Genomic DNA, 19,168 nt, shown 5'->3' on the forward strand with positions numbered 1-19,168 from the left:
AATGAGTATCATTTGAAAATGAAATGGACCTTATAGTCTGGAGACGTATACTGGACCTTGTTATAGAGCTATTTGAAATGACATAGAATTCAGAATGAAATAGGGCACCCTGGACTCCATCCAAAGGGGGCTTGTTTTGAAAAGTTGTTTTCCCATAAAACATATACATAAGAATTACTTCAGACTGATTTTGTGTGCATATTTGATCCACTGCTTCATGTTTCATAGAATTTATATTCTAGAAGTTGCTTCTTACTATTTAGCTGAACTACATTCACTCTTAGGAGACTTAACATTGAGTGCAGGCATATGTATTAGCCAAATCTTGTGGATTTTTTTGCAGTGATCAATAAAACAACAACAAAATACATCGAACCTTTCTTGTTCTGAATGCTTGTTGACTACAGCCTTTTGTATAAAATGTGTCCATGTTGTGTGTGGATTGGTGCTTCCTTACTCTTATTCATCCCTGGTTTTGCCAACACAAAATTAATTTCTATTGCTTTGGGAATAGTGTATCTTCCTCTTTCTTTACTAGCACTGTCTTCTTTATAATGTGGAAAACTTGGACGTTTTAACTGTTACAGTAAAGTTTTGCTTCGTAGGAATTAAACTGTCTCCAGAGTTTACTATGAGGGATAGAAAGTGTTTTTCTACTGAACAATTTGTGTTTATATGTTGTTTCAGTGTCTGTTACTATGGCAATGACGGCAGGGACTGCAGCCTCCTTTCCTATGAGCAACCATACCCGGGAAAGAGTGACTGTGGCCAAGCTCACGTTGGAGAATTTTTACAGCAATCTAATTTTACAGCATGAAGAGAGAGAGACCAGGTATAGTAAAGGCTAATCAGAATTTTCTGTTTGATTTAAGAAGCTCTTATGCTGCAAGTGGAGTGTAAACACATTGTCCATTAATAATATGAATATTGTGGGTCCCTGTATGCTGTTTTTAGGTTTCCTCTACTGACAGTGCCTCTAATTATCTTAACAGAATGGTTTCTTGTCCTCTGCACCCATATCCTTCTATCACATGTCAATGATATTTTAAATAAAACATTCCCAGCTGTGAAATTATAATATATCCTTATACTATAGGAGTAATTAATTCTAATCCAAAAGCATGTATAGTGGGAATGAGGGTGGAAGAATAAAAACATTAATGACGTGTTATTCTGCCTTCAGAAAACTCTATTAAGGCAGGTAATGCACATAAATATTACATGACAGAAGCATCACTAAGAGAAGCTCAAAGAAGGCAGAGATTGCTTTTGAGTAAAGCAACTGGGAGGGCTTCATAAACGGTGATGGCATTTATCAGAGCTCTTAAGGAAAGTATTAATCATACATGCAGAAAAGGGAGAAGGAAGAGATAAAAGAGCAGGAGGAAGGATATTACAGACCGAAGAAATCACCCTCAGTGCTGGGTCAAGCAAGAGTCAGTTTAGCTCATGCTGGATTTCAGCATTTCCTGGGACCCTTGACTGCTTTGTTAATGTAGATATCCTCATGGGAGTAGAGAGCCTTGAAGATTTTTGAACAGAATCAGTGATCATGGGTGTTTCTCTAGAGGAGTACTTTAGTTGTGATGTACAGAATGGATTGTGGGTAGAGAGAGAAGGAACAGGAAAGGCTAATGATGTAGTCCCAGCATGTGGAAAGGAGGCTTGAATTAGGATCATGACAACAACAGTAGAATAGAATTTAGAAGTGAGAAAGATTGACAGAAGTGGTGACTAGCCAGAGACGAAATGTCAGATAGGTCTAACTACATATCAGACAAGCTGAACAGAGAATTGAACTAGAAAATAAAACTTCAATAATTATTCAGAAGTCAACTGGAGACACAGAGTAGGAACGTATGAAGGAGAGTTAAATATGGAGCAGAGTGAGGAAAGCTAACGTATCTTTAACCAAAGTTCCTAAAGGAGGAGAAGAAAGGGGTTGGAGCAGAGGCAGGTTAAACTAAGAGTTCACCATTGGCAGAACTTCCAGAAGATTCAATTTAGGCTGAAGGAAGGTGATCACAAACAGAGCTAAATATAAATGTGTGGATAAATCTCAACACAAATTGTATGAAAACAAAAACAATGATGATAAAGTCTTATACATTTTTTTAAGTAGATTAAAATATTTCCCAATGATAGGCTCTCAGGAGGGAAGTCAGTGGAATTAAAGTGTTGCTAGAGATCTGTGTATCTCCATGATAGAGATACGACGTACAGAGGAGTAGAGATTGATTCATTTCAGACTAACAGAGTTTGTAACTTCCAAACTAATGAAAGGAAAATAATGAAATGAGGAAAACAAAACCCCAATTGAAAATAAGGCGAGGGAAAAAGCAAAGCTGAAACGCCAAAAAGTCGACACAAATAGAGACCACGCAATCAGTTAGAAACGAATGCAAACATATGAGTAATTACATTAACTGTAAGTACAATGAAAGTCTCTGGAAATGATCCAGTCGCCAAGGAGAGTAAACGAAGTAGAAGAGAACCAGGGAAAGAAAGACTACTTTTTTAGGAAGCAGACACTTAAGTTATGCATCAGAATTTTGAAGGCTTGTTGTCTTTTCTTGATGAAATCTTTGAGTAATTCAGTTTTGCCCTCTATTTCCAAACAAAGGAAAGTAAAAATAAAAGTATCTGCTGTAACTTAAAAAAAAAAAAAAGGCAGTCGCAGCTTGGTGCCATGCAAGTCATATTAAACAGTTAGCTTGTATTTATTAAAAGCTTGGACTTTAGGATTACATGTGATAAATTTTTAAGGCTTAACTAACTGGATAAATATATAAGCCAAATAGAGTACCAATCAGAACAAAACATCAGAGCATTTAGGAAGAAAACTATTTTCTTTGAAAGGTGCACAGGAAGTCACAGGTCTTCACGTTTAGATATGGTGGAAACGTACAAAGGCTACTGCCTCTCTGTCCAGAGTCAGGGATAATTTCATGAAAAGTTGGTTTTGGCAAGGATTGAGGAAAGGGGACAGTAGAGATGTGACAGAAGAGTGAAGTTGCTTGTATATTGATAGGCCATCCCAGATGAATGGTCCCTTACACTGTGGATTCTCTCTACAGAGGAGAAAGCTCAAAATCATTCAGCAAGCAGCCTTGCAGCGCCCAGAGAGGCATGGTAGCAGGCACAGAGCTTATTCCATTCTAAGGGTTGGGCTTAGAAGAACAGTGTGTAAATAAAAGATTAAAATCAGTATGATAAGCACCAAGATGTCTATTACAAATGTTGACGAAGTAGGCAGAGAACATGTCATTACGTGTCGTTGCCATTGGGGTGCTGATTTATGAACAGGCTTTAGATATTTTTGTTATGAATTTTCCATAAGAATGGTGGGTTAGGAAAGCGCCTACCTTCAGACATATTATCGTAAAGGACAAATACTAAAAAATGTATTTGATGATTTCAATCCTCAACCCTTAGATACTCTCCCATGTAGTTAAATCCTGGAAAGTCAGTCCTATTCTAACATAGTCCAACACCAATTAGGAAGAGTACTCTCAGGTTCATATTCAGGAAAAACCAATATGATAGAAATAAAATGCTTAATATTCTGTTGGAAATGAGCTGCAAAATTTGTATCAGAGCCATCTCCCTAGTTCCTAGTGACTTAATTCATCCAGTCATCCCGCCTTCCTCCCCATCCCCACAGTGCTTAGTTTAACTTACTTCAGTGGTGTCATTTAAAAATAATGAGTACCTGAACTTGACTATACCTAGAAAAGCAAATCTTCTGGTGGTTAGTGGGTTTTTTTATGTACATATATGACTCCAGTTTTCAAAGAATTAGAATAAAATACACTCAATTGCATTGAACATTTTTCTTGATTAGGAAATCAAGCTTAGACTTGAAATGAAGGACTTACACAAGCTCAGTTAGCTAATAAGCTATTAGAATTGGGATTCAAACAGGGATATCCACCTTAAATATTTATACTTTTAGTCACTATAGTTACCTTTATATACTTCCAATATAAATATTGATAAATGTTAATGATTTTGGTGGTTTGAATATTAGATAACAGATTTCCCTTATTAGAACATTAGTCATCTTTGCTAATCATTGATTTAAGCAGCATTAAGAAGGAAATTTTTCATTTGGCCAGTATGAGAAAGTGATTTGAAATCTGGGTTGGGTTTAATTTTGAGAAAGAAAACTATTCTTAGTGATTATTTTGATTCATCTTTAAAGACTTTTTTTTTTTTTTTTTATCATAGCAAACTGAAGGGGTAAACTCAAATAAATAAGTGAACATTTCTTAAATTGGAATAGTTAGGAATGTATTTAAAATTTAAATTATTTTTTCTTTGAAAAGGCAGAAGAAATTAGAAGTGGCCATGGAAGAAGAAGGATTAGCAGATGAAGAGGTAATGTTAGCTGTAATTACTGCGACTGTAGGTAACAGTACTCTATACTTGAAAGTTGCTAAGAGCGGATCTTAAATGTTCACACTAAAAAAAAAATTACTTATGTGAGGCAATGGATATGTTAACAAGCCTTTTTGTGGTAATCATTTTACAATATATATGTGCGTCAAACCATCGCGCTCTAAGCTTGTGTTACGTCAATTGTATCTCAAGAAAGTTGGGGAGGGAAAGACTAATTACTGTATAATGGCAACCCCAGTGTCTTTGTCCTCTATTGATATCAGATGATTTTATAACTTAGGTAACATGGATTTCATCATTTGAATATGGACTTCTTTGTTGCTATGATGGAGATCTTTAAAGAGGCAGCTTTTTTTAATTCCAAGAATATAGATTTAGTGAACAGTATCTATAGTATCCTGAGAGCATGGAACAAGAAGAGAGGGCTCTAAGAAGAATCCGTGAATTGCCAGATCTTCTCACATTTTTTCCTGAATATATCTTAAAACCCTCTAATTCTCTAGTCCAGTGCCTCTACCCTACTTTATTTTTTTTAAGTTTATTTATTTATTTTGAGAGAGACAGAGACAGAGACAGAGAGAGCACGTGAATGGGGGAAGGGCAGAGAGAGAGATGGGGACAGGGGATCCAAAGCAGGCTCTGCGCTGACAGCAGAGAGCCTGATACCGAGTTTGAGCTTGAACTCATGAGTCATGAGATCATGCCCGGGGCAAAGTTGGACACTAAACCGACTGAGCCATCCAGGCGCCTGCCTCTACCCTACTTCAGACTACTGTGTAGTTTACTTAAAGAACAATTGCCCCCAGCTGGTGTCTTCCCACCTCCAGGTTTTCTGCATACACTATCCAGAGTTTCCTGTCTGAAAACAGGTTTGAGAGGCGCCTGGGTAGCTCAGTCGTTAAGGGGCTGACTCTTGATATTGGCTCAGGTCATTATCTCCTGGTTACTGGGATCCAGCCCTGCGTCAGGCTTCAGGCTGACAGTGCAGAGCCTGCTTGGGATCCTCTCCCTCCCTCTCTGTTCCTCTCCTTCTCATGCACACATGCACTCTCTCTCTTTAAATAAATAAACTTAAAAGAAAAATAAAAACAAGTTTGATCACATCACTCTTTTGCTTAACACCCTTCATGGGCTCCCAAGTACTCTCAGATAAGGGTAGACCCTTGAACATTAATGTGCAAGACCCCTCACAGTTTGGCCTCTGCTTTGTCTCTTCACCTCGTCTCTTGTCACCCACCTCCATGCTGACCACCAATATTGTGTTACTTTAACTTCCACACTCTTGCCTGTGGACCTTTCATCTGCATTTCTGCCACTTAGAAGTTCCTTACTCCTGCCCAACTCCTCTTATTCTTTAAGAAGCTCTGGGTCTCGCTTTGGGCCTCAGTTCCACTGGGAAATCTTCCCTAATATCTTGGGGTACTCTTCCCACATTCTGCATTAACAGAATATTAATGTGTCCATGTGTCTGTGTCCATGTGGCAGCCTAAAATATCTCCCCATAGTAGAAACTCCATAATGTCTTACTCAGCTATATACCTCCAGAGCTGGCAGGGGCTATAAGAAATAGTTCGTGAATAAATGAACAATGACCTTTCCGTCAAGGAGTTTACTGACTGGAAGGAGAGATCATGTATGTGTGTATATAAATATATGTATACATGATAGGTTCTGGCAAACTTTAAAAATACAGGGATTTCCCCCCACCTAATTCAGGGGATCAGAAAAGGTTTGGGAAGAGGTAACAGTTGATTTGAATATTAAAAAAAATAGGTAGATTTACACAAGAATTAATAAATACATATAAAATAATGCAGAACAATGAACTATGAAGGATGCAGTAGAGGAAAGAGCATGGTAAACTGACACCATGTAGTGGAAAGGCTAGCCTTGGGATAGCTTACTGAGCGATGTACGCTTTATTTTCTAGGCAGTAGGGGGGTACAACCTAGATTAATTTGCTCAACAGTTTCAATGATCAGAAAGGAATTTCTATGTTCAAAGAGCAGTCTAACAAATGATGACTTGAAAGCAGTTATTTAATCTTCCCTGTACCTTTCCTAGGACTTTACCTGTATTTTTCTGTTGGAAATGTTTAAGTTAAATAAAACATATTTAGTGATTTGTACTACAGGTGGTTACTTTGTTAATCAGTTGACTCAACCTAGAAAATCTAAATTATTTACATAAAATTACTATAATATTTTAAAAACTCATTTAATTTATATCCTTTACACTTTAAGTGAGAAAGGTAATGGTTTCGATCTGTATTATAACCTATAGAGAAAAAATAAGGCCAAGCACATCTGTCCGCACATTTATTTATTAGTATTGATAACTTTCTTATCCTTAATAATCATATAATTGTATTAATGTACATTGTACATCATTATATTGATACAGAAATCTCAAGCATAAGGTCCTAATTCAGAATTTAGAGGGAGAAATTATAAAAACAGATGCCCAGGGGCCAACCAGATAACACAAATGAAGGAAGCTGGCCGGCTTGGTTTCGCGACATCTTAGGTTATATGTTCTTTTGACCCAACACACTTTATCTGCATATTCAACTCCTAAGAATATTCTTTCACTTCCACAAAGAAATAGATTCTTTGTTTTTCTCTTTCTAAAATATTTGGTCCTCCACGTTTATATTTTGATAGAGACATACGACCTTTCACTTTACTAAAAGAGAACAGGAGCACCAGTCCAATTCTGCATGTCCCCTGATGACTGGCATCAGTGGTGGATGCTGACAAGTTAGAGACCTGATGTCTATCGAAGGGGGAGTGACTGCCACTTTGGCCAAGTGTGGCCAAGTTCCTGTTTTTCAGGAGAAACTGGAAATCTGGACTTTTATGTGAAATCACCTGCTTTTTAAAATATCGGCAAATAATTCAAGTGTCCTAAAAACAACTTGCAGGCCAAATCAAATATTTTTGAGGTTGAATACAGTTTGTAACTCTCAGTTTGCAACTGCTGGTCTGCACCAGGAAGTGCTGAATACGTTTAGAAATATTTTTGGGGCGCCTGGGTGGCTCAGTTAGTTAAGTGTCTAAGTGTCTGACTTCAGCTCAGGTCATGATCTCACGGTTTGTGGGTTCAAGCCTCATGTTGGGCTCTGTGCTGACAGCTCAGAACCTGGAGCTTGTTTGGATTCTGTGTCTCCTCCTCTTTCTCTATCCCTCCCCCACTCCCACTCTGTCTCTCTCTGTCTCTCTCAAAAATAAATAAACATTAAAAAAAATAAAAACTATTTTCCTAAATTCTTCTGAAGAACTTGTAGAAAGTGTGATATGATTTATACCTACAAATAGTGCCCTTTAATAACTATAAAATTTCTAACATTTTTCTGTGAAGATATTTTAATTCCACAAATGCTTATTATTAGGCCCATGCTAGGTCCTAGATTATGTCAAAGTCTATAAAATAGACATCCTCTCTTATCCTTAATATAAAATATGTTGGAGCTATCATTATGTGGGGTGGATTTTTTAAAAATAAAATTGTTTTCTAAAAATCTAGTTTTAGGGGCACCTGGGTGGCTCAATCGGTTGAGTGTCTGACTTCAGCTCAGGTCGTGATCTCGCAGTTTGTGGGTTTAAGACCAACATCGGGCTCTGTGCTGACAGCTTAGAGCCTAGAGCCTGCTTCAAGTTCTGTGTCTCCCTCTCTCGCTGCCCCTCCCCTGCTCAGTCTCTGTCTCTCTCTTTCTCAAAAATAAAATAAAACATTAAAAAAACCTAGTTTTAAAATGAAAAGTAATATTTATCCCTAATTCATTTGTAATAGAAAATCTTGGTGAAGTAATTTGTGAAAGTTATTTGTAAAAAATAAACCATATAATGTGATCATGTAGAATGTCTCTGCAGAATTGAAGTTGCCAACTGAACTCTCCCATCTCAGAACTTCTGTGTACACTGTCTTATATAAAAACTGAACATCCCACAGATCAAGAGTTTGAGGAATTGAGGAACACCCCCCCCCTTTTTTAAAAGTTTATTTATTTATTTTGAGAAAAAGTGTGCAAGCTTGGGGAGGGGCAGAAAGAAAGGGAGAGAGAACCCCAAGCAGGCTCTGTGTTAGCACAGAGCCGGATGTGGGGCTTGATTTCAGGAACCTGAGATCATGACATGAGCCAAGATAAAGGGTCAGATGCTTAACCAGCTAAGCTACCCAGGCACCCCAGGGAACACTCATTTAAAAAGGAATGGAGAAAGGAAGAAAACGATATGTCTAATTTCATCTTACTTAAGAATTACCATCAGACATGCAATATTATTCACTCTCATGGAAAACCAAAACAGACAAATTTAAGCTGCTTTTAAAGGGAGCCATGAAATGTTAAATGTGTTTCCAGATTTTGTTGTCCTGTTTGGTGAGAAAAGATATGATTACCACAAAAATGTTACTTGTTTTTCAAGGCTGTTTAATTTACACAAGTCATGAACAGGTATATCAACGTGCTTTTTCATCAATATATATATATTTTAGCTTAAGTTTTTTATTTTAATTCCCAGTATAGTTAGCATACAGTGTTGTATTAGTTTCAGGTGTACAATATAGCGATTGAACGATTCTATACATTACTCTGCTCATCATATCACCAATATATTTTTTTAACACTAGCTTGCTTCAGCTCCCTCCAGACTGCAACACTGATTTTAAGACTAATAGATCATGAAATAGGTTTTTCATTTTTCTTTTTTTAAAAGTAACCTCACAATGTTATAGTCATGTCCCATTTTTGTAAAATTATATGCTCTATATACTTGTAATTTTCCCTTTTTTGCCATTAAACAGCTGTACCCCAAACTATATAAACATTGTTTGCTTGCTGCATTACACGACCTATCAAATATTAGTGAAAATTATTTTCTTTAGTGGCCTGTCTTCTGTTGATTTTGAGCACAGTTTATTAAAGTATGTAACGAGGTCATCTTTTTCATTTAGATTAGACAAGTTTCTGAAACTACACCCAACTCTACTACATTTTATAGTCCATAAAGTCAACAGTCCAGAACGTCTTCTGAAATTCTTACATTTATTCATTTATATACTTAAAACAACCCCCCCAACCCTCCTTGCTGCTTTGAAAGACATGATACTATAGTGCCACCATGTGGCCTTTTTAAATTATAGTCTTTTTTTTTTTTTTTTTTTTTTTTTTTTCTTTTTCTGGAAGGACACAGGAGGCGGGGGCAGGGGGTGGGTAAATTATAGTCTTAAAACAAGCTACATTTGGGGGTTCCTAGGTGGTTCAGTTGGTTAAGCATCTGACTCCAGCTCAGGTCATGATCTCACAGTTCGTGAGTTCAAGCCCCGTGTCGGGCTCTGTGCTGACAGCTCAGAGCCTGGAGCCTGCTTCAGATTCTGTGTCTCCCTCTCTCTTTGCCCCTCCCCATTCACACTCTGTGTCTCTCTGAAAAACAAAATTAAAAAAAAAAAAAAAGCTACATTTTTTGGGGTTTTTTTTTGTCTTATTAGTATTTCAGTTATTTTTTAAAAATCACTGAAGGAGCATTTTTGAACAAAAAGTAATCTTCACTGTTTCCTCCTTTGATATGAAGACATCATTTCTGGATTTCATCTTCTTAGATTAACTTTGTTCAAAGTATCAGAATTCCATTGCACTGGGGATACACATTTACAGATTCCCAGTTAATTGATAGCTTGCCATACCTTTTTGAAAGCAGATATACACAGGAGTAGTAAGAGACTACTCAGTGGTTATACCTTGTACTGTGTTTAAAAGCAGTGTTTCTGAGCTGTTATGGTCATTTGACTTGCCTTTTCTTCAGAATGGAATTCCTGAAAGCCTGGTAGAGTTCATTTGAAGATGAATAGGTGCTTAATTTTTTTGGTTTTGCTTATTCCCACTGTATGTTGCCTCAACTAGGAACTAACAGAATGTCAACAGAGTTTTGTTTGGTACGGGGAAAAATGAGGTTTAGAACAATGAGATAAATGCCTATTCCAAATGTAACCTTCAGGTATTTCATAATGTTTCTTATTAATGGCAGTTATTTTTTGGTGACTTTTAGAGACTGAATTATGAAATTACTGACTTGAATATTTTAACAAATTCTTCATGTAATCATTATGTTTTTTGGCAGTTTCATATTTTTAGGAAGTTGTGTGCCAAATCTCAAGGAGTTTATTAAAATTTATCTAAGAAAAAATTCTGTCAAAAGCAAATCTCTATGGAAACATGCTGTTTGTTATTTTGGTGTCCTAAGTCTCAGTAGTTGTCACAGAACAGCCTTGGAAATTAGGGAAGTGAAGCAAAGTAGATTGCCTGACTGTAAAATTCATTATCAGAATACTATTAGCATTTCCTAAAGTTTAATTTTTATTTATAAATTAAGTTAGCATGTAGATGAAATATGTGATGAGCTCATTAAGGTGAAATAGTTAATGGAATCCACCTGAAGAATAAGATTTATCAATTGTTAAGAATGAAAAAGTTTCTTAAGATTGCTTTATTCTTTCCAGGCTTAACAAATACTCGACTTTGGTAAATTTAAGATAATATTTAAGATACTTTACTCCCATTTTTATATATCTCATCTTTTAATAATATTTAAGATACTTCCATTTTGATGTATCTCGTTTTTTAACACTATAGCCTTCACTGAAAACAAAATCATCTTTTTAAATTCTTTTTTTAATAGAAAAAGTTACGCCGATCACAGCATGCCCGAAAGGAAACAGAGTTCTTACGTCTCAAGAGGACCAGACTTGGCTTGGATGACTTTGAGTCTCTGAAAGTTATAGGAAGAGGAGCATTTGGAGAGGTTACTTCTTTTTTTTTTTTTTTTTTTTTAATGTTTGTTTATTTTTGAGAGAGAGACAGAGTGCAAGCAGGGGAGGGGCAGAGAGAAAGGGAGACACAGAATCCAAAGCAGGCTCCAGGCTCTGAGCTGTCAGCACAGAGCCCAACACAAGATCATGACCTGAGCTGAAGTCGGATACTTAACTGACTAAGCCACCGAGGTGCCCCGAGATTACTTCTTTTCTAAAGGCACTGCTATTGAAAGTATCTATCTTCATTCAGATAGTTTAAAATATATATTAAAATAGTTTAATATAGCAAAATAGTTTAATTTTAATGAAATTCCTAAAATATAAGCAGTGGCAAATTGCCACTGATCTCTTTAAAGAAACTTACCTTTTGCTCCTAAATCAATAGTAATGACCGTTTAACATTGATAGTATGATCAATTTTTACGTTCTAGGTGCGGCTGGTTCAGAAGAAAGATACAGGCCATATCTATGCAATGAAGATATTGAGAAAAGCTGATATGCTTGAAAAAGAGCAGGTATGAGTTCTTTAACACATGTAACCAAAGGAGCACCACTGACTAGGTGTTAGAGTAAATGTAAATATTGGAATTTATAAAAAGGAATCTACATGTCTTACTATATATAGTCCTATTAATTTTTTTGATAGCTTGTTTCATTGTTTCTCAATTCTCAAGAAAGTTAAAATTTCTTCCAAATTATAATCTGAAAACGTCTTAGGGGCGCCTGGGTAGCTCAGTCGGTTGAGCATCCGACTTCGGCTCAGGTCATGATCTCACGGTTCGTGAGTTTGAGCCCTGCATCGGGCTTTGTGCTGACCGCTCGGAGCCCGGAGCCTGCTTCAGATTCTGTGTCCCCCTCTCTCTCCGCCCCACCCCTGCTTGTGCTCTGTCTGTGTCTTTCAAAAATGAATAAACATAAAAAAAAATTTTTTTTTAAATGCCTTAGTCTGTTTAGGCTGCCATAAGTGCCTAAAGTGCCACAGACTGGGTGGCTTAAACAACAGAAATTTATTTTCTCACAGTTCTGGAGGCTGAAAGTCCAAGATCAATGTCATGGCAGGGTTTGCTTTCTGGTGAGGCGCACTTACTGGCTTGCAGATAGCTTCCCACTAAGTGCCCTTGGTGTGTGCACAGAGAGAAAACGTGAGCTCTCTGGGGTCTTTTCGTATAAGGACACTATCCCCCTCTCCCTCCATAACCTCACTTAACCTTAATTACTTCCTTAGAGGCCCCATCTCCAAATTCAGTCACCCTGGGGGTTAGGGCCTCACCATAGGAATTTGGGGGGTTTGGGAGGGACACAAACAGTCAGTCCATAACAAAATACCTTCTTTTCTGACTTCAGTGAAAATAAACGACAGTTCTCAGCTTCCTTTATCTGTGTCACATTAGAAGCAAGACCGGTCTCCTGAGAGTTTGCTGATTTTACATATTTCCAAAATCTGTAACCCCTCTAATTTCATACTCCTGGACTCTCCATGTTTCCTGTGACTTTAACGCGGTTTAAGGGTTGGTCATAAATCTGAAAACATCAATAATATTACTTTATGTACTCACCTCTGTCTAGTCTGGGTGGACACTCTGTAGAACCCTAAATTGATTCTATATACTAGGGAAGGACTCAACAATGGAGATATAGAGGGAAGATAACACCTCTCTCTACTTAATTCTTTACTTCAGCCTTTTAGTGTCTGCCTAAAGCTTACTTACCAGTTCAGCTTCTTATTGAACAGGTTGAGGAAGAGGTTTAGTCAAAAAGACCAAAGTACATGTCATCATAGACTCTTTTGATTCTTCTTTGTTTGCTTCCACTTTCTTCTCAGCCAGGCAGCCATGGTGGAGGGAGCAGGACCTCCCAGTGGTGTACCACCGGCTGCTGGGGCGGGCCCACCAGCTCCTACCTTGCAGATGAGGCTCCTGATGTTGATGTTGGCCAGAGCCTTTGCCGACAAACCTGGCCAGAAAGGTTCAACATCTATACCTGCTGCTTTAATGAGGGCATTGATCCTATCCTCCGTGACTGTCACTCATGGTCCTGCAGGATGAGGGCTGAGTAGGAGCAGGGCAGCCCCGAGACGGAGGCCATGGTGCAGATGAGTGCTATGTCTGGCCCGGTGCTAGTTTCTGGATGAACTGAGGGCCTCACCCCAATGTGGCCTTAGCTTCCTCTGAAGGACCGAGCACCTTAGTGGCAGCTGAGGAAAGCCCCACCCGAAGCTTACTTGGCTATTACAGCAGTATACTATTGATTTTCATTTAAACATGGCCCTCTTGAATTTTCACTGCGTTCTTTCACTATTTCTAGTCCATGCACTCAACAAGTATTTATTGGGTGCCTGTGATGTGCCAGATGTGCCCATAATGTGCTCTAGGATCTGGGAATACAGTGGTTAACAGGACAAACCTGATCCTTGGTTTTTCTTTTCTTTTTTGATCCTTGTTTTTTTCTAGTAGTGGGGAGATAGGCAGACAGCTATTTCAATTCAAATAGGATTGAGAAAGACTATGACAAAAGTTTTAACAAAAGGGTAAATCAATGCAGATGACCTGGGTTTAGGAGGATGAATTAGATCGGGGTTGTTTCTCTAAAGAGGGAATATTTGATGAAAGACTGAGTAATGAGAAAGAAGGACAGATAAAGATCTGGTAGAGCAAATATCTGCAAATGCAGAGGCCCTGAAGCAAGAATAGTCTTGTCCTGCTCAAAGAAGAGAAAGAAGCCACTGTGGCTACAATTCAGTGCAGGGAGAGTGGTGGGAGAGGTAGGCAGGGACAAGATTACGCAGGGATTTGAAGGCCAAGGCAGAGCGTTTGGGTTTTATTCTAAATGCGAGGGGAGGACACTTTTGTTTGAGCAGAGGAGTGGCATTGATGTTTTACAAAGATGAATCAATCCCTTTGCTTGCTTACAGAAGAAACAAGAGTTGAAGCGGAGAAACCAGTAAGAGACTGTGTGGTACCTCCAGCCAGAATGTGATTGTGGCTTATCCTGGGGCTGCAGCAGTGAAGCTGAAGAAAAGTCTGACAGATTAAGTGTATGTTTTAGTGGAAGAGTCGGCAGGATTTTCTGTGATGTCCTCTATATTAGGGGATGAGAGGAGGGGTAAGGGTAGTGAGGAAAAAATAGAAGAAGCAGGATCATACCTAGAGTTTCACTTAGAAACGGGGTACATGATGGTGTCATTTCTGATTTAGAAAAGAATGAAAAAAGAACAGGTTTGGAGATCAGGGGAATGAAGAGTTCTCTTTTGTGACATATTAAGTTTGAGCTGCCTGTTAGATCTCCAAGAAGAGGTATTGAGTTGACAGTTGGCTAGAATACAGAGAGAAGTTTGACTAGAAATATCCTTTGGAAGCCATCAATATATTGATCATATTTAAAGTAATTGGACAAGATGAAATTTCCTAGAAAAAAAATCTGGATAGAGAAAGAAAGGGGGACTGGATCCAAGCCCTAGAGAACAATAGGCAGAAGAGAGACCAGCAAAGGGGACCAACAGGGAACATCTTATCAGGCAGGGGAGACTGTGAGAACATGGTGTCATGGAAGCCAAGAGAAGAAAGTGTTTAAAGGAGGGAGGTGAGTGGTCAACTATGTTGAATGCTGCAGAGAGAGTACAAGGAGGAAGACAAGCCAGTGGATGTCCCAATATGGAGATTAATAGCTCAGCAAAGACATTCCCAGTGGATTGGGGGGCAGAAGCCTGACTGAAATAGTGTAACAGAAAGCAAAAAGGAAGCAAGACATGGAGAATGTGAGCACAGATCAATCTTTCATGTGAAGCAGAACAAAGAACAGATTTGTAAAGTGGGATTTAGGGTAAAGAGGATTTTTTTTTTTTCTTTTTAAGACAGAAGTGTTTGATGCTGATTGGAAGAATCCATTAGAAAGAAAATTGAAGATGCAGGAGAGAGCAGATAATTATAGGAATGCACTGGCAGACAGAAGAGTTGATCTTTGGTAGGAGTAGACATGTACCTATCCACTAAAACAGGAAGGAGAGGCAGAGAAAGTGGGAACGAATGCAGGTGGTTGATTTAGTAGTGCCAAGTTCCTGCCTGAGTGTAAATAAGTGAGGCCATCATGTCTTAGTAGATAGCCAGCTGGAGGTGTAAGGAGAGAGAATTTGTGAAATAGTCACAACTATTGATTTGAATGGTGTGAAAGCTAGGGAAATACAGTTGAATACCCATTGAGATCGGCAGTCAGGAATGTAAAGTGAAACCAGTTAGCATAGTTGGGTAACTTTTCTGTAGTAATACTTAGTTGCTCTGGGGTAGGTACAGAATAGACAGAAATTTGAGTTTAATCAGGGTTGATGTTTTCCCAGGCAAATACAGTGGAGGAAGAGGACGAGGGAGTTTAAAGCATTTGTAAGAGTGATCCTAATGATGGAATCTAGGCTGGATAGAAAAAGAAATGAGATTGTGAGGAGACTAATAGAGAAAAAGTGGTAGAGTCCATGGAAGGGAGATCGAAGTACAAGAATAAGAGATCTGGAAGGATAAAAGGTGGAGATCAGAAAGAGAGTTCCTTGGGGCACTGGGTGGCTCAGCTGGTTAAGTGTCCAACTCTTGACTTCGGCTCAGGTGATGATCTCACAGTTCCTGGAATTGAGCCCCATGTTGGGCTCTGCACTGACAGTGCAGAGCCTGCTTGGGATTCTCTCTCTCCCTCTCTCTCTGCCTCCCCCTCACTTTCACATGCACTCTCTTGCTCTCGCTGTCTCTCACACTCTCTCAAAATAAATAAATAAGGATCGAAAAAAGGGAGGGGGCTCCTGGGTGGCTCATTTGGTTAAGCCTCCAACTCCGGCTCAGGTCATGATCTCATGGTTTGGTTCCTGAGGTCAAGCTCCACATCGGGCTCTTTGCTGCCAGCACAGAGTCTTCTTCAGATCCTCTGTCCCTCTCCTCTCCTTGCCCCTCCCCACTGCGCCCTCTCTCTCTCAAAAAGAAATAGAAAATAAACATTAAAAAAAAGGTCCTCGAAATTGAGATTTTAGAGGGGATACAGTTATTGTAATGAGAAGGTTACCATGGGTGGCTGACCAACATGCAGTGGTGGAAGAGATCAGTGAGGATGAGGAAGAAGTCAATAGATAGGGTAGCTGATGGTTCATCCTTATGGATGTTGAAATCTATCCATGAGTGGAAAAGATGGAAAGGAAGTTGGTGAGCCATGAGCTGAAGTCATGAATGAGAGGGATTGACTGGGAGTTCTATAAATGATAGCTGTGAGGATAGATTATGGCTGATGGAGTTTCACAACATGCACTTCAAAAGAGTTGCAGAGAAGGAAAGTGTCACAGTGGTTCAGATGCAGCATGAAAATGAGCAGGAAACCTACCGCCTCACCAAGTAAGATGTGAAAGAAAAGCAGGCCATTCCTGAGAACTCCTTGTGCAGGAAGACAGAACTCTCAGCAGACAGCCTAGTTTCAGTCAGGATAACAAGGTGATAGGAACCATCCAGAGGTGAGATGATAGGGGACTTTTTTGAAGACAGACTGATTCTAGAGGGAAGAGGTATAGAACTCAAGGAAGGTTGAAATACTGAATTGTATTAGAGAATTACAGATAATGATAAGAATAAAGGTCTGGGTCAAGATGTAGAGCCTCAGAGACAAAGAGATTAACAGGATCTAACTAAGCCATATGGGATTAGTCCTGGGTAAGGTTTTGGAGGAAGGACAAAAGGAGCAGTTCAGTCTTTAGGTACTAACCACATGTGGCTACCAAGCACTTAAGTATAGCTAGTCTGAATTGAGATGTGCTGTAAATGGAAAATACATACCAAAACTTGAAGATTCGGCACAAAAAAACTCAATAATTTTTTATATTGATTATGTACTGAAATGATAACATTTTGGATACATGGAGTTACATAAACTATATTATTAAAACTAATTTCCCCTGGGGTGCTTGGGTGGCTCAGTCAGTTAAGATTCCGACTTCAGCTCAGGTCATGATCTCACTGTCTGTGAGTTCAAGCCCCATGTCAGGCTCTGTGCTGACAGCTCAGAGCCTGGAGCCTGCTTCGGATTCTGTGTCTCCCTCTCTCTTCCCCTTCCCCACTTGTGCTCTGTTTCTCTCCCTTTCTTAAAAAAGTAAAGACATTAAAAAAAATTTTTTTTAAATAAAGAAAAAAAATTTCCCATTTCTTTTTTACTTTTTATGTGGCCACTAGAAATCTTTAAATTATATATGTGGCTTGCAGTGTATTTCTATTGGATAGCACCAATCTTGAATATTTTGCCAGAGATTTAAGAGCTTCTGACCATTTTTCATTCCTATGCAGGGAAAATCCCACCGGAGCCCAAACATCCAGTCTATTTTGCATTGTGTTATTGTTTTCCCCCCCTGTAAATTAATCTGCCTTTGCCACCACTGAATTTCATTTTAGAAAACCTTTTCCCACTCAATTCTAAAAGGTCATTACTTTAAGTTTTTATTACATTTACTTTAATACTAACCAGTCCACAAAATTTAGTAGCACATTATCTCCCTGATATTGTGGTACCAGATTACTGTGTGTGATAACTTCCTATTATTTGAAAACAGGACCATTGTGAAAACATCCTGTAATCTGACTTTAAAGCATTTAAAAATAATCAAGCCAAGTTTATGATGTAGTTTTTCCTGACAGCACCATAGATGCAGCATCAAAGGTTTGAGGTTTTTCCTTTACTAACCTAGAAATGCTTTGTAAAAGGCAATGGCTAAGAATTTTGATACCATTTTTCACTTTATGAAACATAATCCATAGAGGTTGTAAGGGTTTTTGATGCCAGAAAACAGGTTCTTAGTTTTCAACTGTTGTTCCTATGCTTTGCCCTCAGAGCATTTATTGCACCAGGTAATAAATACAGTAATCCCAAATATGACATTTTAAGCAGATCATATTTCATTATCATGAAAAGATTTATGAAATCTGGGTTCTCATGTGCTTTGGGCCAGAATTCATAATAATGCACAATGGGAATAGTAAAAGGATAAAATCAAATATTATTGTTGATCTTTGAAAAGAATGTATAAATATATTAATGCAAAAGCATCTGAAAATTGATTATACCAACCCAACAAATTACCGTTTATAAAATTTTTCAGACTTAAAATGTTCACATAGAAGTGTTCCTAGTAATTGTGTGTCTGACAAGTCAGTAGCAAAACCCCCAAAGGTTACACTAATTTGCTGTATATCATGTTTATAGATATTCTAGAGGTTTTCTAATTAACAAAATAACATAAAGTTATTATAGTTAGCAAAATCATACAAAATTATTATAAATGTGTCTACTTGTTACAAAAAAAATGACCAAATGTTTAACCACCACAAAAGGCCCTTTCTTTGACCAATAACAGTTAAAACTAGTTTGCTGAGGACCATGACTTTGTCTTACCAATCTGTAAAGCATTGCTTACTACTTTTAACTTGTAAAAGTCAGGCCAGGGCCTGAAATGTGTATGACAAAGCCAAGATCCTTGGCAAATGGGGATTCTGGTTGGAAAGTTTTTGGACTAATCATTTTTCTACCTCAGAGGCCTCAGCTTCCTATAATGAACTTGTGGATTCCACTTTTCCAGGCCTAAAGATAAAAGCTAAAATAAACGGTTTCTGGAGGTTCTCCATATGTAATGAGATTATGAACATGCGTATGTATTTCAAATCTTTTCTACAACTCCCGCTTCCCTTCACAACCATTAAGGAACTGGATGGATAATTGTAAGAGGTGAACTGGAAAAATGTATGATGTGTTGCAATTATTTTTTCAAAATACATTCATCTAGGTGGCCCATATCCGAGCAGAGAGAGATATTTTGGTAGAAGCAGATGGTGCCTGGGTGGTGAAGATGTTTTACAGTTTTCAAGATAAGAGGAACCTTTATCTGATCATGGAATTTCTCCCCGGAGGTAAAAGCAAACATGATACCAATGACAGACTGACGCAAGCACATCTT

General features: G+C 38.3%; 1 protein-coding gene and 1 pseudogene across 1 annotated transcript in view; one reads left to right on the forward strand and one right to left on the reverse strand.

Moving 5' to 3' along the window:
- STK38L (serine/threonine kinase 38 like) overlaps positions 1-19,168 on the forward strand; it is an 82,809-nt gene that overhangs the window by 51,934 nt on the left and 11,707 nt on the right. Inside the window, exons 2-6 of the mRNA XM_042946134.1 lie at positions 688-832; positions 4,329-4,380; positions 11,076-11,198; positions 11,640-11,723; positions 18,998-19,121. Coding sequence (XP_042802068.1) covers positions 699-832; positions 4,329-4,380; positions 11,076-11,198; positions 11,640-11,723; positions 18,998-19,121 — 517 coding nt within the window. The 5' untranslated portion in view covers positions 688-698. The remainder of the gene's footprint in view (positions 1-687; positions 833-4,328; positions 4,381-11,075; positions 11,199-11,639; positions 11,724-18,997; positions 19,122-19,168) is intronic.
- LOC122224374 lies at positions 12,883-13,574 on the reverse strand (annotated as a pseudogene).

The sequence above is a fragment of the Panthera leo genome, chromosome B4 (genome assembly GCF_018350215.1).
Source record: "Panthera leo isolate Ple1 chromosome B4, P.leo_Ple1_pat1.1, whole genome shotgun sequence".
NCBI lineage: Eukaryota > Metazoa > Chordata > Mammalia > Carnivora > Felidae > Panthera > Panthera leo.